Source organism: Gossypium hirsutum, chromosome D08, assembly GCF_007990345.1.
Source record: "Gossypium hirsutum isolate 1008001.06 chromosome D08, Gossypium_hirsutum_v2.1, whole genome shotgun sequence".
In the NCBI taxonomy this organism is placed as follows: Eukaryota; Viridiplantae; Streptophyta; class Magnoliopsida; order Malvales; family Malvaceae; genus Gossypium; species Gossypium hirsutum.
In genome coordinates, this window is record NC_053444.1 from 2,509,022 (window position 1) to 2,532,202 (window position 23,181).

At 31.6% G+C, this 23,181-nt stretch overlaps 2 protein-coding genes across 3 annotated transcripts; both read right to left on the reverse strand.

The window, feature by feature from the left end:
- Nucleotides 1–27: 27 nt before the first annotated feature.
- Nucleotides 28–11,236, reverse strand: LOC107918404 (indole-3-acetic acid-amido synthetase GH3.17). 2 transcript variants are annotated; one of them, XM_016847965.2, is made up of 5 exons: nucleotides 11,108–11,236; nucleotides 9,608–9,866; nucleotides 9,304–9,405; nucleotides 898–1,721; nucleotides 28–809 (listed from the first exon to the last, which is right to left on the reverse strand). In XM_016847965.2, exons 2-5 carry the CDS (start codon nucleotides 9,673–9,675, stop codon nucleotides 232–234), a joined length of 1,572 nt encoding a protein of 523 aa, XP_016703454.2. In that variant the 5' UTR covers nucleotides 9,676–9,866; nucleotides 11,108–11,236; the 3' UTR covers nucleotides 28–231. The 2 variants fall into 2 exon arrangements, with proteins under 2 accessions (XP_016703454.2, XP_016703453.2); XM_016847964.2 differs by having other exon boundaries at nucleotides 40–809; nucleotides 9,498–9,866.
- On the reverse strand, nucleotides 10,654–13,915 carry LOC107918405 (indole-3-acetic acid-amido synthetase GH3.17). The gene is made up of 4 exons (XM_016847966.2): nucleotides 13,508–13,915; nucleotides 13,317–13,418; nucleotides 11,506–12,326; nucleotides 10,654–11,415 (listed from the first exon to the last, which is right to left on the reverse strand). The coding sequence occupies exons 1-4, from the start codon at nucleotides 13,786–13,788 to the stop codon at nucleotides 10,838–10,840; spliced, it is 1,782 nt and encodes a 593-aa protein (XP_016703455.2). The 5' UTR covers nucleotides 13,789–13,915; the 3' UTR covers nucleotides 10,654–10,837.
- Between the last annotated feature and the right edge of the window lie 9,266 nt (nucleotides 13,916–23,181).

Here is a 23,181-nt window from a genome sequence, read left to right on the forward strand (position 1 = left end):
TAACCAATATGACCAATACCGATACTAATAGGATGCCGCTTGCACCAATTCTCTACCCTTTTCCATTGAAGAAAACAAAAGTACAAGCAACAAAAATAACAATTATATTGTTCTTTAAGCTAGAGGCTTAAAACAAATAACATTGGAAACAAAGTAATATTAAGTCACAAGGCATAATCTAAATTAACAACAACAAAGAAGTTCTTTTCTCTCTTGAAAACATTGCAAGGATTAGTTGTCTTGTGTAGGAGTTCTTGGGCTGAAAAACTTTGCTATAACTCTTGAATCCAATATATTTAAAGCTTCTTTAGATTTGATGCAAATAGGTGTCTTGTATTGGCTCAAAGAAGCTCCTTTGGACACAAAGTAATCCAGTAATGACTCAAAAGTTCCTTGTTTAACAACCCTAATCTCCAAAGCTGCAATCATGTTTTCCTTCCTATACATTCTATATGTAAAATGCAATGAATCTTCCATTTTAGAGCAACATTCTTCCATTACCTTTGGGTCAAGTTCTTTGCCGTTGTTGTTGTTGTTGTTGCCTTCTTTTGGCTTAATCTCCCAGAATATGACATAGTGACCTGGTGTTGAAGATGTATCACCGTAGCTAGTGTATTCTGTTAAGATGAGTCCGAGCGGATCGAGAAGTGCCTTTGCTTCTGCCACTGCCTTTAAGATGTCTGCTTCACTTGTTCTTTCCATATCAACGCCTAGAGCAACGTTTTGCCTCCCAACAAATTGGAACTGAGGTGTATTGTTGTGGAAACCGGTCACCTTAATAATGTCTCTAACTTTATATCGATATAATCCTGAATAGTTTCGATCATTATATCATGTGTTAGGACATGACATTTGAATGAATTCGGCTTATGATTTAATAGTTTGAGGAAATCATACCCATAGAAGATGTGACAAGTACTTCATAACATTGACCAAGCTTCACGTTTACGAGATCAACAGGTCCGGTATCTTCATGGTGAGACATGGCGTTTAACTGAACCTGGTTTTGAGAATCTGTATCACAGTCTTCTTTTATCGAAAGGAATTCATAGTAAACCATATTTGGGAGAAATGTGTAAGAGACATCTGAAGGTTTACATAGAGGTTCCAAGTTGATCCCGATGGCACCTTCCGAGCAAGCATAAAAACCTGACACTAATGGTAGCCCACCACAATAGAACTCAAGTTCTGCAGTATATTGTAGCATGGCACCTGTACATACGGTACCAATGTACTTTGTTTTAGGCCATAGCTTTCTGATTATTCCTTCCCATGATTTACAACTACATACGTCTTCTATCAAGTCAACCAATTCTGGATTAGGCTTCAAGATCAATGATGCTGCATTTCTGTAACCCGAGTCAGTGATCCATTCACTTATTTGACCGGTTTTTATATTAGAGCATAGCTCTTTCCAGTTATTTTCTAAGAACTTGATACTTCTTACAACCGTAGATGCAAAGATTGAGCCAATCATGATGACCTCATTACGTTGTATTAAACCAAAAAGTATTTGACAGTACATGCTTTGTTTGGTGTCCGGGCAAAAGATAATCTCAAAAGGGCTAGTGTAAAGCTTGGGTAAAATAGCTTTAAAGCTACTCCCCTTGAATGCTCTTGTTGAGACTGCACTTGCTTTGAGTCCAGAAGGAGTTTTGACCTCTGGTTTGGCAAACATAAGTTCCATCCTTTTACCGGCTTGGTTTATGTCACCAAAGTGCCTGTAAATGGATAAACCGAAGTGGTTAGTTTTAGGACTCAGTTCTTCAGAGCTGTTCCTATGCCAATAACCAAAACGAGAGGAGCTTTCAGCAACAATGTCTCAGGAAGATCCAGCAGGATGGAAACCAAAAACAATTTATGCTACGTTTAGAAATTCTGGACTTGAATTTCATTTGCCATATAAGTTAAGAGAATGAAATGCATAAGCATGAATTTCAAATTCACAAATATCTTCAAGTCAATTTCATCAATGTATAGGCAACCAACAAATCTATGACTTTGAAAATTAAAGAGCTTTTGTACCTAGAAAATGAAAGAAAATAACTAGTGACTGTACCAGTATGCATTCTAACAACCAATATATTAGGCCCTAAACCAAAGCCAACAACCATATATAGACACTAGACAGTCTCCTGTTTTCATTTTTCTTTTGAACATGAGACCAAGTTACCGATATTTCAAGCCACCAACATAAGCCTCCATTTTCCTTGAAAATGACTTCCGAAAAATAATTTTTTGGTGTTCGAATAAATATGTGTAAAATATTTTATTTTGTTTGACAAATTTCTTAAAAATATTTCATAAAAGTTGTTTTCAATAAAACAAATATACATTTGAAATTTTTTTATATTTATATATTTATATTTTCCATTGTTTTTTGTAAAACAAACATGAAATAAATATATTTGTTATAAAATATTACAGGGCAATTTCCTTTTAACAGTCGAAATTTATTTTATAATAAGAAAATATTTTGTGATAATCAATTTCATATATAAACTTAATAATAAATAATCCTTAATTAAAACTTAATTTAAATTATATATATTATTGCGGAAGCGACGATAATATTAATAACAATATTATCAGAAATATTTAGATAATTATTATGCCAACAATTATACTAAGAAAATTCCCAGTTAAATTGGAGGGGTCACAAATGGTCCCGCTTAAAACCCAACAACTAGACAGAACTCACTTAGATATTTATAGCAATAATAACTAAATAAATATAACCAACATAAAGCTATTAAATATAAGCAAACAAATAAGAAATAAAACACCAGAACTTAACGAGGTTCGGCCAATTTAGTTTACGTCCTCGGACACTACCAAATTAATATTTCCTCTAGAAATATTACAATAGAGAAGATCAACACCAAGTTACAATTAACTACTTGGATTTTTGGGGTGATGAAACCTAAGGGGGAAGGGTTCTATATATAACAAACCAAAACCCCCTCCCTTTCTATCTTTACCTAATGTGGGATATTGCCAATATTCAACAAATCTCCACCTTGGCGATATTCCACATCTTCGAACATCTTCTCATAACACAAACTTCAATAGTGTCTTCAAATTTGCGCCAACGACGCCATATCAAATGTGTCGGACATTGATCAAGTCTAAACAATGTTCAAACTTGGCCCTTGTAACCACCTTAGTCAGCATATCTGCAGGATTCTCCGTAGTGTGAATCTTTTGGAGAAGTATCTCCTCTTCTTCGAGAATTTCCCGCACAAAGTGATAGCGAACGTCTATGTGCTTCGTTCGTGCATGAAAGACTTGATTCTTTGCTAAATGAATAGCACTCTGACTGTCAGAATATACCTTAAGTTGTTTCTGACCAACTTCCAAGTCTTTAAGCAATCCATGAAGCCAAATTGCTTCCTTCACAGCCTCTGTAATTGCCATATACTCTGCCTCTGTTGTAGACAAAGCCACCGTGGACTGTAAGGTAGATTTCCAACTAACTGGTGCTTTCGCTAAAGTAAACAAATAGCCAGTTGTAGACCGTCGCTTATCCAAATCACCTGCATAATTAGAATCACAGTATCCAACTATGCATTGACCAAATGATTCATCCTGCTCGAATGCCAATCCGACATCTATGGTATTTTGGAGATACCGCAGAATCCATTTCACAGCTTGCCAATGACCCCTGCCCGGATCATGCATGTACCTGCTAACAACACTAACAGCCTGTGAAATATCAGGTCTCGTACATACCATTGCATACATCAAGCTTCCAACTGCATTTGCATATGGGACTTTTGCCATGTACTCTCGTTCTTCCTTAGTCGTTGGAGATAACTGGTTACTTAGTTTAAAATGAGGAGCAACTGGGGTACTTACAGGTTTTGTACCTTCAGACATACCGAAACGTTGTAGTACCTTCTCCAAATACTATTTTTGTGACAGCCAAAGTTTGCCCCTCTTTCTATCCCGAGTTATTTTCATGCCGAGAATCTTCTTAGCTTCCCCTAAATCCTTCATCTCAAACTCTTTACTCAACTGAGCCTTTAGTCTATCAATCTCCATTTGGCTCTTTGCTGCAATCAGCATATCATCAACATACAAGAGTAAGTAGATGTAGGAACTATCTTGAAGCTTGCGCAAATACACACAATGATCGTATTTGCTTCTTTTGTACTTCTGGTCCTTCATGAACCTGTCAAATCGTTTGTACCATTGTCTCGGAGATTGTTTCAATCCGTACAACGATTTGCTAAGTTTACAAACCCAATTTTCTTTACCAGCAACCCTGTATCCATCTGGCTGAGTCATATAGATTCCCTCCTTCAAATCACCGTGTAGAAACGCGGTCTTCACATCGAGTTGAGCTAGCTCCAAATTCAACTGCGCTACCAAGGCCAACAAAATTCTAATGGAGGAATGTTTAACAACTGGAGAAAATACCTTATTATAGTCAATTCCCTCCTTCTGAGCGTAGCCCTTAGCCACCAACCTTGCCTTGTAACAAACATCTTCTTTGTCAGGAAATCCTTCTTTCTTTGCAAATACCCATTTGCAACCAATCGCCTTCTTCCCTTTTGGTAGTTGTGCCAGCTTCCACGTCTTGTTTTTCTCTAGAGATTGCATTTCCTCTTCCATTGCACCTAACCATCTATTATTCTCTAAACCTTGAATGGCTTCGGTGTAAGTGGATGGAATATTATCAACAACTGAAAGTGCATAAGCTACCATGTCAGTGAAACGAGTAGGTTTCTGAATTTCTCGTCTCTGCCTTCTGACTGCAATTGGCTCTGATTGCTGTTGAGGTTCTTGGGTAGAAACCTCTTCCTCATCTGACTCTGCATCTGCCAATGAAGAATCACTAGTGGTACCTTCTGCTGGAATTACCACACTCTGCTCAAACTCCACCTGCTGCGGAATACACTTCACCTGCTGCGAAGTACTACTCACTCTTTCTGGATTTACCTTATTCAACATGGCAGATTCATCAAAGGTAACATCCCTACTGATTATCGTCTTCTTTGCCTCTAGACACCACAAACGATATCCCTTAACACCAGCATTGAAGCCCATGAATAGAGCCTTCTTTGCTCTTGGATCTAACTTTGATTCTTTCACATGATAATATGCAATAGAACCAAAAATACGCAAGGTGTCATAATCAGTAGCAGGTTTTCCATACCATTTCTCCAAATGAGTCTTGCCATTTATAGCAGATGATGGCAAATGATTGATGAGATGTTGAGCGTACGTCACAGTCTTAGCCCAAAACTTTCTATCTAATCCAGCATTAGATAACATACATCGAACTTTCTCCACAAGCGTTCGATTCATATGCTCTGCCACCCCATTCTGTTGCGGTGTTCCACCTACGGTGAAGTGCCTTACTATGCCACAATCTTGGCATATCTTCAGGAATGGATCGCTTTTATATTCTCCACCGTTGTCTGATCGGAGAACCTTAATCTTCCTTCCTGTCTGATTTTCAACTTTAGTTTTCCACTGTAGGAAAACTTCAAGCACCTCATCTTTGTTCTTCATAGGAAACACCCAAACTCTTCTGGAAAAATCATCAATAAAGGTGACAAAATAATGTCTTCCTCCAAGTGATGGAGTCTTGGACGGTCCCCATACATCAGAATGCACATAATCCATAATACCTTTAATATTGTGAATCCCAGTGCCAAATTTCACCCTTCGTTGTTTTCCCAGAACACAATGCTCGCAAAATTCAAGTTTGCAAGTCTTTGTACCTTTCAATAATCCTTGTTTGGCTAGAGTTTGCAAGAATTTTTCACCAGCATGGCCCAAACGCATATGCCACAGCTGTGTTGCCTCAGCGTCCTTCTTGGTTCTTGAAATTGATGTTGTTGTCCCCACCACTGTACTACCTTGGTAGTAATACAGATTGTTCTTTCTTATGCCTTTCAACATCACCAATACTCCTGAAGTTGCTTTAAGAACTCCATCTCGTATTGTCACAACTAGGCCTTTAGATTCTAACGACCCCAAAGAGATAAGATTCTTCTTCAAGTTTGGGACATATCGTACATCCCGTAAAATTCTAGTAGATCCATCATGACTCCTCAGTTTAATTGAACCTATCCCGGCTATTTTACATGTGTTATCAATACCCATGTAAACAACTCCTCCATCTAGTTTTTGAAATTCAAAAAACCATTCCCAAAGGGACACATATGATAGGAACAACCAGAATCCATGATCCACTCATCTGCATGTAATGTTGAAGATGTCATACTAAGAGAAAAGTCTGACTCTGCTTCACTATTGCATTCTGCAACATTTTCATCTTGCGGAGTCTTCCCTTTTTTCTTCAATTTTGGACAATCTTTCTTCCAATGTCCTTTTTCATTGCAAAAGGAACATTCATCTTTGGCAACAGCTCGACCTTTGGACTTTCTTCTCTTCCCCTTAGACTGACTTTTCTGACGATCTCTTGATACTAATGCTTCCACTGTTGCTTCACCTGAACCTTTCAACTTATCCTTTCGGCGTAGTTCATAGCTATACAATGTAGCAGTTACTTCATTGAAAGTTACTTCTGACTTTCCATGAAGTAGAGTAGTTTCAAGGTACTCAAACTCCTCTGGAAGCGATCCCAACAACATTAACGCCAAGTCTTCGTCTTCAAAAGTCACATCCAAATTCAACAAATCAGCCACCAGCTAATTAAAATTGGTAATGTGCTCGTTCATCGTGGTACCAGGAACATAACTGAAACGAAACAGTCTTTTCTTCATATGCAACTTATTTTGACTGTTCTTCTTCAGGAATTTCTCCTCCAATGCTTTCCATAATTTACTTGCAGAAGTCTCTTTACTGAATATATACTTCTGCTCTCTGGAAAGACATGATCGAATTGTACCACATGCCAATCGGTTGATGGTCTTCCATTATTTATCATCAACCCCTTCTGGTTTTTCTTCCTCAATGGCAATATCTAGACCTTTTTGAAAGAGGGCATCTAGAAGCTCACTTTGCCACATGCCGAAATGACCTGTTCCATCAAAAATTTCCACTGCAAATCTCGTATTTGCAGTTCCAACCCTCGACAAAATGTACGAAGTGGAAGTTGTTGATATGGATGGTTTTTCTTCTGTCATTTTTGCCATAGCTTCTATTTAATAGCCACCAAATGCGGAATACCCACAAGCTTTAGGAAATGTTTCTGATGTGTAAGATCAGACTAAGCTGCAAACACAGAGCATACTACAAAACCTTGGCTCGGATACCAATTATTGCGGAAGCGACGATAATATTAATAACAATATTATCAAAAATATTTAGATAATTATTATGCCAACAATTATACTAAGAAAATTCCTAGTTAAATTGGAGGGGTCACAAATGGTCCCGCTTAAAACCCAACAACTAGACAGAACTCACTTAGATATTTATAGCAATAATAACTAAATAAATATAACCAACATAAAGCTATTAAATATAAGCAAACAAATAAGAAATAAAACACTAGAACTTAACGGGGTTCGGCCAATTTAGCTTACGTCCTCGGACACTACCAAATTAATATTTCCTCTAGAAATATTACAATAGAGAAGATCAACGCCAAGTTACAATTAACTACTTGGATTTTTGGGGTGATGAAACCTAAGGGGGAAGGGTTCTATATATAACAAACCAAAACCCCCTCCCTTTCTATCTTTACCTAATGTGGGATATTGCCAATATTCAACATATATTACATATGAGAGTACATATTGAGAGATTAGAGTTGTAAGGGATAAATGAAGCTAAGCATTATTTAAATAAATATTCATGTTTATATAATTAAAATAATCATATTTTTATACTGGATTAAAATATGTCATAAATTCTTGTACTCTTCATAAATTTAAAATTTAGTCCATATGCTTTTATTTTTGGGTTAATCCTACTTTTTTAGATATCAAAATTCAGGTTCAACCGTTAGCATTATTAAAAATATTTTGTTAAATTCATGTTCATTATAAAGTTTCGAGTATCTTTTATTTAAAAATGTGACATCAACAAAATTGACAAAAAATTTAACAATGTTAACAATTGGACTTGATTTTCAAATTTGAAAAGTAAAAAGACTAAATTTTTGAAAATAAAATTAGAGTGACTAAATTCCTAATTTGTGAAGAGTATATAGATTTATGACATATTTTAACATTTATAATATAAAGCATTTATTATTAATATATTTATAATTATCATAAATATTTATTATTAAATTAAAATTTAAATATTAAATAATTTATTTAAATAATAAATTATATTAATAATTTATTATATGATTAGATATAGATAATTAAATATGCATGTTTAATAATATTGAAAATTATAATATTTTATATTAATATTTTATTAATTTTAAATATTTTTAAAAATAAAAATTTATTATTAATATAATAATATTAAGTTTGACTTAGGTTAATTTTTATATAAAAATAAAATCACTCGCAGAGTAGTTCTTTTTGTACATTTAAAAAAAAAGGTAAATCATTTTACAAGAAAAATAGCTTATTTTTTGTTGACCTACAAGTTATTTTCAGTCAGTCAAAATGTTTTTCATGAAATAAATACTGAAAAATGCAGAAAATATTTTTCCGGAACCATTTTCAGTGAAACAAACGAAGCCTAAGATACTTGTGTTATTCAAACTCGGGTGTAAATTGGATACGAGTAATTTTTACAAAATTTTCATACATTTAGAAGGCCTTGAAAGGATCATATCTCTATACTCATTTAGGGGTGTAAATGAGACACTAATACTACCATGCTATTCAAGTTTAACTCAAAAAACACTTGAACTTGGTTCGATAATTATTGAGTCAAGATTAAGCTATTGCTCGAGCTGAAGTTGAGCTTAATTATACTCAGCTCGAAAGGCTCATAAGCTTTATCGAGTTTTTCATTTTTAATATATATTTTTAATATTTTTATATTATTGAATTATATTGTTGTCCTTATATATCAGTAAGACTAAGCTTAATTATCAAGCCGAGCATAAACTACAACTTGAATAGGTACGAATTTAAATGAGTTCAAATATAAAAATTGATAAACTAATTTAATGGTTATATCTTGAGCCGACTTCTAGACTTCTAGCCTTAAAGATAGATGTTTGATTAAACTCAAGCTTGCCTGTACTTAGTCCTTATATATCATTAAGGCTAAGCTTGGTTAAATTACACCCTGTACTTATTCATCAACAAGTAAACAATGAATGTTACAAGAAGCCGGAATAAGATAGCAATGTCGCATGTTTCAATCTACTAATCTATCACGCTATCAGTGTATAAATCAAATTATACTTACTTTATCATCACAGACCGGTACAACTTATTAAACGTCGCCGTTTTGTGAGCACTTTCAGCCGTGGTAGGTACCAGCTTCGGCAGCCCACCCGAAGTCCCAGAGCTACATTTAATCGAACACATGATAGGCTTAGGATTAAAGAAACGAAAGAAAGAAGAGGGAAAACACAATGGAAAACAGAGAGAAATCCATGCCTTAAAGAGAACCCAGTGAGGGGTTCAACTAAAAGTATATCAGATGATGCCTCCCCATTGGCAATCCGATCAATATAAGGCTTGAGATGTTCGTAAGTAACGATGGGTACCTTTTTTTTAAAGAGTTGCTTGTCGGTTTGGCCATGGAGGAATCCCTGTAAATACTCAGTTTCAGCATTTTTACTCAGTAATTCACCCAATAACTGGTCTTGAATTTGTCGAGCATCTGTTGTTAGTTCCTCCATCATCTTCAACCCACTTTCATAATCATTTGTTGCCATCAAAACTGGTTTTCTGGTCTGTAAACGATTAGATCCTGGAAAACCCTATCTGTTTTGGTTTTTCTCTGACTTTGAAATCTATATTGGACTGCACGTGAACAGAAGCTCAATGTATCTTCCTCATGCTTTTTTCTTTATCATTTTATCTTTCTTAAATTTAAATTTTTTATTTTTAATATAATATAATTTTTATATTTTTGAAATGTTATTAATTATCTCAAATAGCTAATTTTGTTTTTATTCAATTAAAATATTACATGATAAATATAAATTAAAAGCGGATTTAAATTTAAAAAAGTAGAGAGATTAAATTTTTGAAAATAAAAATAGAACAAAATTGTAAATTTACGAAGTGTAGAGACTTAGAGTCATGATGTTTGAACCGGACCAAACCGACTGATTAGAGTAGAAATCAGCCGACTATATAAAGAGAGGTATAAGATCAATTGACCAGTAAACTAGTATGAATCGATTAAACAATGTTAAAAAAATCAATTGAACTAATTTTTTATTTTTGTGATATTTAATGATTTATTTAATCGAACCGTATGAACTAGTGACCTGACCAATTCGACTACTGATCTAGTTATAAAAATCTTACTTAAAGTTTATTTTAATCTTCAAAATTTTAACTTAATAATTTAAAGTAAACACAATGTGCGAATGGCAAGTGGAGCATACTAATTTCTAACTTCCATATCCGCCATAGACATACCCAAATCTATATCCACAAATTTTTGTGGTATACAAAGTATCTTTTTATATATTTTATATATTCATATCGTATTATACTTAATATAAATTCGAATACCAACTTATAAGGGTTTCAAGTAACTAAGATATAAGAACATAAAAATCAATATGACCAATACCAATACTAATACGATCCCAATTGTATTGATTCTATGTCTTTTTCATTGAAGAAAACAAAAATACATGTAATAAAAATAAAAATAAAAATTTTCTTTTAAGCAAGGGATTTAAAAAAAATGTCACAAGACATAATCTAAATTAAGAAGAAATGGGTTCTATTATTTTCTCTGGAAAACATTGCAAGGATTAGTTGTCTTGTATAGGAGTTCTTGGGCTGAAAAACTTGGCTATAACTCTTGAATCCAATATATTTAAAGCTTCTTTAGATTTGATGCAAATAGGTGTCTTGTATTGGCTCAAAGAAGCTCCATTGGACACAAAGTAATCCAGTAATGCCTCAAAAGCTCCTTGTTTAACAACCCTAATCTCCAAAGCTGCAATTATGTTTTCTTTCCTATACATTCTATATGTAAAATGCAATGAATCTTCCATTTTAGAGCAACATTCTTCCATTACCTTTGGGTCAAGTTCTTTGCCGTTGTCGTTGTTGTTGTTGCCTTCTTTTGGCTTAATCTCCCAGAATATGACATAGTGGCCTGGTGTTGAAGATGTATCACCGTAGCTAGTGTATTCTGTTAAGATGAGTCCGAGCGGATCGAGAAGTGCCTTTGCTTCTGCCACTGCCTTTAAGATGTCTGCTTCACTTGTTCTTTCCATATCGACGCCTAGAGCAACGTTTTGCCTCCCAACAAATTGGAACTGAGGTGTATTGTTGTGGAAACCGGTCACCTTAATAATGTCTCCGACTCTATATCGATATAATCCTGAAAAGTTTCGATCATTATATCATGTGTTGGGACATGGCATTTGAATGAATTCGGCTTGTGATTTAAGAGTTTTGAGGATAATGTTACCTGTAGGAGATGTGACAAGAATTTCATAACATTGACCAGGCTTCACGTTTACAAGATCAACAGTTTCGGTATCTTTATGGCGAGACGTGTTTAACTGAACCTGGTTTTGAGAATCTGTAACACAGTCTTCTTTGATCGGAAGGAATTCATAGTAAACCGTATTGGGGAGGATTGTGTAAGAGACATCTGAAGGTTTAGATAGAGGTTCTATGTTGATCGCGATGGCACCTTCCGAGCAAGCATAAAAACCTGACACTAATGGTAGCCCACCACAATAGAACTCAAGTTCTGCAGTAAATTGTAGCATGGCACCTGTACATACGGTACCAATGTACTTTGTTTTAGGCCATAGCTTTCTCACTATTCCTTCCCATGATTTACAACTACATATGTCTTCTAGCAAGTCAGCCAATTTGGGATTAGGCTTCAAGATCAATGATGCTGCTTTTCTGCATCCCGAGTCTGTGATCCAATCACTTATTTTACCTGTTTTTATATTAGAGCATAGCTCTCGCCAGTTATTTTCTATGAACTTGATACCTCTTAAAACCGTAGCTGCGAAGATTGAGCCAATCACCACGACCTCGTCACGTTGTATTAAACCAAAAAGTAACTGACAGTACGTGCTTTGTTTGGTGTCCGGGCAAAAGATAGTCTCATAAGGGCTAGTGTAAAGCTTGGGCAAAATGGCTTGAAAGCTACTCTCCTTGAATGCTCTCGTTGTGACTGCACTTGCCTTGAGGCCAGAAGGCGTTTCAACGTCTGGTTTGGCAAACAAAAGTTCCATTCTTTTACCAACTTGGCTTAGGTCACCAAAGTGCCTGTAAATGGATAAACCGAAGTGGTTAGTTTTAGGACTCTGCTGTTGTAAAAGCTCTTCAGAGCTGTTCCTATGCCAGTGACCAAAAGGAGGGGGGCTTTCAGCAACAATGTCTCAGGAAGATCTAACAGGATGGAAACCAAAAACGATTGATGCTACATAATTCATTTGGGGTTAAATCACTTTATGCCTGAACTTAGAACTTTTCCCGCATCAACTTTTTTTTTATATACCATATAAAGACACTACACAGGCTCCTGTTTTCATTTTCTTTTGAAGATGAGACAAACTCACCAATATTTCAAGCCACCAACATAACATATATAAGATACCTATATTATTCAAACTCAGGGGTGAGTTGGATATAGACTTGATAATCACCCGTACACTCGTCTAAACTTGAAGGTTAATCCGAAAAATGAGAAGATTTGAATAAAAATATAGGTCTAAAAATTGGGTTTTAACAAAAATAAGGTCCGTTCTCTAAATAGGTCAGGCCTTGGGTAAAAATTTTTGCCCTGGCTTGACTCGAATTTGCTTAATTTTTTTTACTGTCATTTTACTTTATATTGTTATTGTTATTGTTTTTATTTTATATAATTGTTGTTTTGTTGTTAATTTTGTTATTATTTTAAAAGTATCTATTTTAGTCTTATTTAAGTATAAACACTTTTTTTATTGTATTTTTAATTTATTGGAAAATATTTATTTTAATGTTTAGCATTCTTATCTAAATCTAAGTTCAGATAAAATTTTAGTCTCATTTTTAGACTAAGTTTAAATGTAGAAAAATGGATCTAAAATTTTACTTCGTCCCGACTCAACCCATGATCATGTCTAATTAAAAACGAGTAACTTTTTAAAAAATCATGTCTCTAATCTCATTGATCAAGGAGTAATCAATGAACTTTAAAAGCACCCGAAATAACTTAGCTATGTTCCATGTTTCAATCTACTAATCTATCACTTTCAGTGCATAAATCATACTTACTTGACCATCAAAGACAGGTGCAAGTTACCCAACGCCGCCGTTACGTTAGCACTTTCAGCCGTGATAGGTATCAGCTTTGGTTGCCCACCCGAAGTCCCGGAGCTGCATTTAATCAAACACATGACAGAAAAAAAGAAGAAAGGGTAAAACACTATGGAAAAACAGAGACGGAAATCACAGAAAATTCATACCTTAATGAGAACCCGATGAGGGGTTCAACTAAAAGTATATCAGATGATGCCTTCCCATTAGCAATACGATCAATGTAAGGCTTGATATGGTCGTAAGTAACAATGGGTACATTTTTTTTGAAGAGTTGCTTGTCGGTTTGGCCATGGAGGAATCCCTGTAAATACTCAGTTTCAGCATTTTTACTCAGTATTTCACCCAATAACTGCTCTTGGATTTGTCGAGCATTTGTTGTTATTTCCTCCAACATCTTCAACACACTTTCATAATCATTTGTTGCCATTAAAACTGGTTTTCTGGTCTGTAAACGATAAGATCCTGGAAAGCTCTCAACTGTTTCCTCTTTTTTTTCTTTGACAGAGTTTGTAGAAGCTAAATATAGAAGGACTGCCTTATCCAGAATTTATATTATTACTATTTTTGTACAATACTTACCATAATTGTTTTAGACACAGCTTGTAATAATTTTTTATAAAAATAAAAGGGTAAAATGTTAAAATAGTCACTTTTGTTTGTCTCGGGTTACATTTTAGTCACTTATGTTTGAAATATTATGTTTTAGTCACTTACGCTATTTTGTTGTAGCATGTTTAGCAACTTAGTGTTAATTTCCGTTAACAGTATAACGGTAAACTGATGTGGTACATTAAATCATCATTTCAAACGAAAATTTTAGGTTAAATTTTAGTTCCAAATGAAAATGGAGACCAAATGTATAATTTAACCTAATTTTTTTGTTTGAAATGATGATTTGTCATGTCAGCTTATCGTTACACCGTAAACGACAATTAATGGCTTAGTGACTAAAATGTTACAACATATTAACGTAAGTGATGAATATGTAATATTTCAAACATAATTGACTACAAAAGTGACTATTTTGGTAATTTACCCAAAATAAAATAATAATAATAATAGTAAGGTCAAATTTGTTATTAGTCCCTGTACTTTGTGAATATTGTTGATTTAATCTTTGTACTTTTTGAATTTTAAAATTTTAATCTTGACCTAAATAGTAGTAATTAAATTCGTTTGGTTAAATTTAATCACTTATCCTACACTAGAGTTGTCCATGGGTCGGGCCGTCTGAAAAATGGGAGAGTTTGAGCAAAAATATAGGCTCGAAAATTAGGCTTGGGTAAAAAAAAGTCTCGTTTAGAAAACAGGTCGAGTCTCGGGTAAGTTATTTTGGCTCAAGCCTGGCTCGACCCACATTAAAAAAATGTTGTTTTTGTTAATGTTTTCCCACTTTTTGCTACTGTTTTGCTACTATTTCACTATTATGTTGCTATTATTTTGTTTGTTAATGTTTAGATATTGTATAACACTTGTTTTGTTGTTAATTTTGCTACTATTTTAGATACATTTGCTCGTTAAGTTGCACTTATCTTAGTGTTATTTAAGTATAAAGATTATTTTTAATTTATTTTCAATTCGTTGGGAAACATTTATTTTAATATTTTTAGTGTATTTGGTGTATTATATATTTAATTTTTATATAAAAATAAAATTAAAAAAAACTAAGACGGGCTAAGCTCGGGCCTAAAATTTTGTTAGGGCTCGACCCATGGACAACTCTATATTGCAGTATGCGTACAATTGTAGGTTTTGTTCATATTCTTCAATTACATTATTCTAAGTCTCTATACTTTTCAAATTTTGAAATTTCAATCTTGACGCAAATGATAGTGGTTAGTAAAAATGGTTGTCTAAGTTCATCATAATTGTAATTTTTTTAATAATTATTTTTAAAATGATAGAAAACCTATTAAAAATTATTTTTAAAATATATATTTATCTATTAAACAATAATTTAAATCAAAAGCAATTCAAATTTAAAATATCTTTATAGGATTTTTTTTACTTTAAAAAAATAATTGTTGATGTGGCATTTAATGTACAAGTGGTTGCCACATGTCACCATTAGATTGGTTGTTAGTCACATTAGCAAAATTTAACGATTAAACTTGATCATTGTTAATGAGGAGTTTGATAGATTAATTTTTCATTTTTAAGGGATCAATTGGGTGCTAAATTTTGTTAAGAGCTTAATTGCTTTTTTTTACTAATAAACCTATAATAAGCTAGCATGGTATTACACATAAAATAATATATTTGATGTACCATATTTTAGAAATAGCAAAACTTAATAAATTTATCAGTTATCATTTAGCGATGATTGAATAAAAACTAAAAGTGACCAGGTTAAAGTACAATAATAAAATTCATAATTTTTACAAAGTATAGGGACTAATGACAAATTTTAACCTAATAAAAAATCCCCAAAATAATAATAATAAAGCGTATGACATCCTCCTAAAGTTATTCACAAAATAAATGATTAAAATATAAATTTATATATTTATAACACATTAATTACATGAAAATAAAAATAAAAACATAACATACAATATTTTCTTATTTTCTTCTTTCCATTATTATCATAAGGTAAATTATAAAAATGGGCATTCTTGTTTGTTTCAGATTACATTTTAGTCATTTATGTTTGAAATGTTACGTTTTAGTCACTTACGTTATCGTTTTGTTACGAAGTGGTCACTCTACTGTTAAATTCTGTTACATCCTTAATGGCGGTCCTATGTGGCAGTCCAAATAGATTTTAAATGTCAACTTGGATGTCCTACGTTACAATCCAAATTAAATTTATTTAATTAAAAACTTATTTTCATCCCAATAACTGGACATCCAAGTTGGCATTTAAAACCCATTTGGGCTGCCATGTAGGACTGCCATTAGGGAGGTAACAGAGTTTAACAGTAAAGTGACCACTTCGTAACAAAATGGTAACGTAAGTGACTAAAATATAACATTTCAAACATAAATGATTAAAATGTAATTTGAGGCAAACAAAAGTGACTATTTTTACAATTTACCCTTATCATTATTACTTTTTTGGGATTTTAAGTAATTTGTTTTATATTTATAATTGTAATTTAAAGGATATTAATTAAATATTATGATTGAAAGTTAAAATATCGTTATTATTTTATTGTTTTCACGTATGATTTTGATTTTAGGATTATTGTTAAAATATTTGTGATTTATTTTTAGTTTTTTTATATTTATTGAGTCTTAATTCGATTGGAATAGGCAGGACGATGTGTGTTCGAATACGCTGAAGCATATTATTCTCCTATTTAAGGGTTGGTGATGGGTTATTAGAGGTGATCATGAGTCGAGCTTAAGCATGATATAACATACTTTATGCTTGCTCAAACTCGACCCTAACTGAAATATAGGCTTAAAATTTTGTCAAAATCGGCTCATATTTACAAAAGACTAAATTAAGCCCATTTTAGGTCTGCCCATATTATTTTTAAATTTTTTAAATATTTATATTATATTGTTTTAATATTTAATAATTTAATATTTTTATTTATTGAAAGTTTTTTATAGCCATTTTAATATTATTTTAATATTTATATTAGAGTAGTATTATATATTTAGTATAGATTTATTTTTTTAATATGTTCCAAATTACATAATATATAAAAACAACATAATATAAAATATAATAAGCTTAAAATGGGCCGAGTTGAGCTCGGACTTTGAATGTTCAAGCCTGAGCCCGACCCATATTTTAAACGTACCTAATTTTTTTGTCTAAACCCTCTCAATTTTTGTGCGAGCTTCCAAGCCTATACGGGTAACCCGACCCATAAACAGGTCTAGGGGCTATGAGTAAATTTACAGATTGTGTCAAAAAGAACATATATTATTATAACATATAATCAGATTATTAAAAAAGAATCAATAAATTATTTAATTATTTAATTATTCTTGAATATTTAAATTAAATTCAAGTTTTGTATATTTACCATTTTGTTTTCAAATAAAACAGCCGACCTATGCATGTGTTTTTGAAGCAAATCTCGAGAAATCCTTACTTTTCATCTTCTTTTGACTTCTTGTGGCTTGTTCTTGTATTCGTGGAACCTTTCACACCATTGAAAACTATGATGTCATTCACGCATTTAGACGTTCCATGGCTGGAGCCCGAAAATAAGTTTAAAATTTTATATAAATTTAATTTAGATAAAAATGTTAAAATTTAAGTTTGATTTTATTTGTTTGTATTAAATTTATTTATATAAAATTTAAAATATATGCAATACAGTAAAAATATTAAAATAAATGTTTTTTAATAGATTAAAAAATAAATTTAAGAAAATTTATATATTTAAATAACACTAATATATGTACAACTTAATAAGTAAATGTTTCTAAAATAATAGCAAAATTAATAATAAAATAAGAGTTATAAAATATCTAGACAATAATATCAAAATAGTAACAACATAATAGTGAAATGAGAGCAAAACAATAAGAAAATAATGAGAAAACAAGAAGAAAACAACATATTTTTTTTTTATTTTTACAAATTCGGTCCGAGTCGGGCCCAAACAAAAAGATCTTACCCAAGGCCCAGGCTTTACTTTTTTGCCCAAGCTCACTTTTCAGGTCTATATTTTTATCCAAACCCTCTCACTTTTCGAGTGGCTGATCCTGTCCATGGACAAGTCTAGTCACACATTCCATTCCATTTACTGAAAATTATATATATAATTTAATAGATTTTTGGATTATTATAATTTAAATCTGCCATCTTATTGAGTACGTATTGAAATTTGCTACTATATTTTATTTTAATTGATATTTACCATTATACTTTAAGAATATGAATAAATTTATCATTCAACTTTTATGTGATTGAACATTGATATTAAATTTAATTTTATCAAAATTTACCATCAACTTTGATTTTTTTTAAAATTAAAATTTACCGTTTGATATTAATTTTGATACTTGAAAACAAAACACCATATTTTATCTATTAATTGATGGGAAAATATTTAGTACGTGGAGTTTTTAGACTCCACAAGCAGAATCGAGGGTTGACATATTTAAAAAATAAATATTAAAAAAAAAAAAGACACAATGTTGCTTGTGAAATAAAAAATATTATAATATCAATGTATTAAATAAAAATAAATAAATTATTAATTATTAATTATTAAAAAAATATTAAAATTCAAAATAGTATTATATTTAAAAAAATATAAAACAAAATTTTCAAATTCACAAATATCAATGAATTACATGTTTTGTATTACACAATTTACACCAATTTTTGACATCAAAGTTAGTTCCCAACGGAACCTCCATGAATTGTGATGTAGAGTTTCATATTTCAACATGATTATTTTAGACAAGGAAAAAATAGGTCATGTGCCTAGAAAATGAAAGAAAATAACTAAAGTATCAATTTTTAATTAAAAACTATATGTTGGAATATTTTATGGGTCAGGGTTATGCTGATGGCTTAAACTCGAATATTTTCTTGAAATTAGGAAGGCTTAGATAAAAATATTAAGTTCAAAAGATGTTTAGGAAAAAATTAAGTCCATTTAAGATATAGATCAAGTTCGGGCTTGAATATTCAAGACTCAAACAAACCCGAGCTTGGCCTGTTTTTTAAGTTTGTAATGTCTTATATTATATAATTTATAGCACATTAAAATGTTAAGATGACTGCATATAAAATTTTAATTAAAAATTATTAAATATTGAATTAATATAATTACATTTTTTATTTTTTTTAAATAATATAAGTGAGTCTAAAATGAAGTTGGGTTAACTATTTACAAATATAAGTAAGTTTCGACAAAACTTTAAATCTATATTTCGGACCAAATTAAATTTAAACAAACATAAATTATATTAGTATCATATCAAAATTCTATCTAAACCCGACCCATCAACACGTGTAAACCTAAACCTTATAGTGGAACTCCAAACTCACGTACAATACCTTGTACAAGATAATGGCAAGCTCTAGTTGTTTTGGAACTTGTTCAAAATAAAATATGTTGCCTACTTTATTAGTAGGAAACATGAACCGATGAAGGAAATATCATCCATATGTAATCGTCAAAACAAGAGATTAAAATGAATTAACAAAACATAATTAAACCACTTTTATCGATTGAATTTTGTTCGATTAGTATGAGTATTGTTGTTAATATAGGAGGATGTGGATTCGAGTGTATTAAAGCGCATTATCCTCATATTTATGGGTTTAGGAGAGACTATATATAGTTCTAGATATTGTGTCAAAAAGAACATATATGATTAAAACCTATAATGAAATTGTTAAAAAAATAATAAAATATTACATGAAATTTTCTAGTGTTAAAAATTGATCCCTACACATCACGTGTTACTGTTTGGTTATTATGTCAGCAATGCTAGTTTTTAATAGTAAAAACGGATGATTTCTTTTACAAAAAGATTGGTTTGCTCTTTGATCTAAGGTGTAAGGATTAATTTATCAATTTTTTAATAGAAGAGGTAAAATACAATTTGAAACTTAATCTAAAAAAAAAATCAAATATGGATAAACCGAGTCAGACCCAATTTACCTTTCTTAAATTAGGTCAGACTTAGACAAAAAAGTAATCACACATTTCGAGTTGAGTTGGACTTTGAGTAACCCAACAATTTATATATTTTTCATCTTAAATTTTGATTTTAAATAAAAAATTTTGAATTTTAACCCAAACCAAAATATTAAAATGTTTAGTTTTTGGTTTTCGGAAATTTGATTTTCAATGAAGTTACTTTTTTATCCTCCCATTAAATTTTATACTTTACAACATTATATTTAAATTCGACATTTTATCTTTTCATAAATAATTTTTAAATGTTTTTATACCCAGAAAAATAATTTATTAGATTATCTCAATTAGACCTGTCCATGGGCCGGGCTCGGAAAAAAATTTCGGCCCGACTCTTAGGCCCGGGCCCGGGCCTGCCCTGGCACGAAATATTGGCCTAAAATTTTGCCCAGACCCGGCCCGAAAAAATAATAAGCCCGAGCCCAGCCCAGCCTGGCCCGATTTTTAATAAACACAAAAAAATATTTTAAAAATAAAAAAATAAAAAATATTTTTAAAGTATTTTAAAATTAAAAATAAAAAATAAAAATAAAAAATATATTTATTATATTCGGGCCGGGCCGAGCTCGGGCCAAAAAGTTGAGCCCAAGCCCGACCCATTTTTTAAACGAGCCTCGTTTTTTGCCCAAGCCCATATTTCGGGCAGGCCATCGAGCAGGACCGGGCCGCCCGGCGCATGGACAGGTCTAATCTCAATATTATTCATAACATTTTAATTTTTCTGCTTATACTAAACTTTATCACATAATGTGGGTTTATCTTACATAAACAAAGAAACCGGGAACATGAGGTGCAACTAAGGATTGGGATAATACCAAGTTTTACCCCTATGCTTTTAATGAAATTGTCAATGTGGCACCTGTAGTTTTAATTTATTCATTTAGTACATGTACTTTCTATGCATTTGATATTCTGGTACCCATCCTAACCACGTTAATTTATGACGCGTTCAACATGTGGACCTGTAATGAAGTAACACGTGGCATGAATCACACCAAAATTTTTAAACAACAATCAAAGGACTTTTATATGTATTATAGATTATAGATTTATATAAAAAAAATCATATTTTGAATAAAACACAATGAACATGGAAAATAAGGGGTATTAACTTAAATTTTAATTATTTTTAAATATGTAATTATCGTTGTAATTATTTTAAGTGTATAATTTTTACAGTTATTTTTTAAATATAAATTTAATAATATTATGAAAAGAATTCTTGTTTTGAAAGGTAAATTCATTGATTCATTTTATGAATGTAACCATACAATTTAAAGAGAAAATAATAATAAATACTTGTCGTATATGGTGATAGACAAGTTCTATCAACACAACAAAGGCCTTAGCTTTAGCATCAATAGAATATTATGACACGTTGACAATTGACTTTGTCACAATTCAAGCACGACATATCTGGAGTGATTGTAAGCACTTAACACAAGGAAATCAGTCCCGGATGGCCCAAAGCGACGATAAAAACCGACAAAAGAATCGAGCATTCACCAAATTAGAGAAGACGACAACAAAATTATCACTAAATCACTTGTAAAACTAATATTACATGTATAAGCAAGACTAAAAATCGTGTTACAAAAGTAAACAAAAAATTTTAAAACTGAAGACTTATTAAACAATAGAAAACAAAAACAAAAAACATATAAAACTTAAAACAACACGAGTCCAAATTGATATGTGAAATTATTTATTATTCTGAAATACTCTCAAAATAGAAACAAATCAATAAGTTGACAAAGAGTCATTCGTTTTCCAAGAAAAACTGCTGATGGCCGGTGGAGTTTTAGCGAACGACAAGCACCGTCACTTGTCCATCACAATTTGTAAAGGTAATAAAGATACATACAAAATAGATCTGCAAACTGAAAAGAGACAAGACGTGTGTAGTGAATGAGAAGAAAGAAAGAAAGGGTTGATGGGAGAGAAAAAAAGGCAGACGATAGCCAGCTCGGAAGCTGACACTGTCGTTGAGCAAAAATCTGAAAAGAAAATTTTTTAAAACTCCACTTTTATATATAATATTATAAATTATAGATTTATAAAAGAAATACATATTTTGTATAAAACACAATGAACATGTGCGTCTCACATGATGAAAACTAAAATTGTATTTATAGTATTTTTTAAAATTAGTGATTCTCGTCCAAGGAGCCGTTGTACCTTAAAACCGTATTCCCAATGAACTCCACGAATTTGTTTTTCTAGGTTTAATGCCCACTTTAGTCCCTAAAGTATATTTCTTTTCCGATTTTGGTCTTTAAAGTGTTTTTGGCCCATTTTGGTCTTGTTATAAGATGTTCACAGTCTAGTCCTTTAAACGTTAGTTTATTGGGATATTTAACCAATCATATACTGCCACATGTTATACGATGATGTTATCAAGACATCATCATCCAAAAAATCTTAAAAAATTATTTTTTTTAGAAATTTTAATATTTAAAAATTTTTATAAATCACATTTACTAGAGCTTTAACATGAGATCATTGTCTCTTGGAAGGATATGACCTGCGATAATTTTGTTCTATAATTCAATCAACCAGAGTTCATAATTGATACATCTTTTTCAGGTGATAGATTTGGATAATTAAATCTGATCAACTATGAAATTTAGTCCTTACACTTAAAAAGTTAAAATTAAGTTTTTCAACTTTTTTATTTACAAATCCCAGATCAATCATTAAAATCATAAGTATTTTTCATAAAAAAAGAATCAAATTGACATGTTGAATAAACTGTTCTCATATGATCTGAAATATAATTGACGAGGAATAAACACGTTGAGTTTTCAGTAGAAATTAACAGTAACAATAATAATTAGATTAAGATTTTTAAACCGAGAAAATAAAAGGATTAACTTTTTAATTTTTAAAATATATGAACTAAATCTCAAAATCTATAGAAATACATGGACTAATATCATATTTTGACCTACATATTTCCCCTACTTTTTGGTATTTTCTATCAAAACAAATCTAATATTTTTGGCGGCAATTCTTCCTTTCTGGTAGCAAAAATAAAAAAAATAGAAAAGAAAAATAACTGATTTTACAAATATCCCCACTCATCAATCAAACGCGTACGTTCCCACTCCTATTTAATTAACACTCCAAAATGGCCTCTTTGATAAAATAATAAACAAATATATATAAAATGTGGTTTGAAAAATATATATTTTAAA

Excerpts from the sequence above, each read along its gene's own strand:
- LOC107918404 (XM_016847964.2), bottom strand. The coding sequence starts at position 9,778 with ATGGCAACAAATGATTATGAAAGTGGGTTGAAGATGATGGAGGAACTA. Across the intron at positions 9,406-9,497 it reads CTCACTGGGTTCTCTTTAAG|CTCTGGGACTTCGGGTGGGC; the intron begins GCATGGATTTCT and ends GATTAAATGTAG. Across the intron at positions 810-897 it reads ACTTGTCACATCTTCTATGG|GATTATATCGATATAAAGTT; the intron begins GTATGATTTCCT and ends GAAACTATTCAG.
- LOC107918405 (XM_016847966.2), bottom strand. The coding sequence starts at position 13,788 with ATGGCAACAAATGATTATGAAAGTGTGTTGAAGATGTTGGAGGAAATA. Across the intron at positions 13,419-13,507 it reads CTCATCGGGTTCTCATTAAG|CTCCGGGACTTCGGGTGGGC; the intron begins GTATGAATTTTC and ends GATTAAATGCAG. Across the intron at positions 11,416-11,505 it reads TCTTGTCACATCTCCTACAG|GATTATATCGATATAGAGTC; the intron begins GTAACATTATCC and ends GAAACTTTTCAG.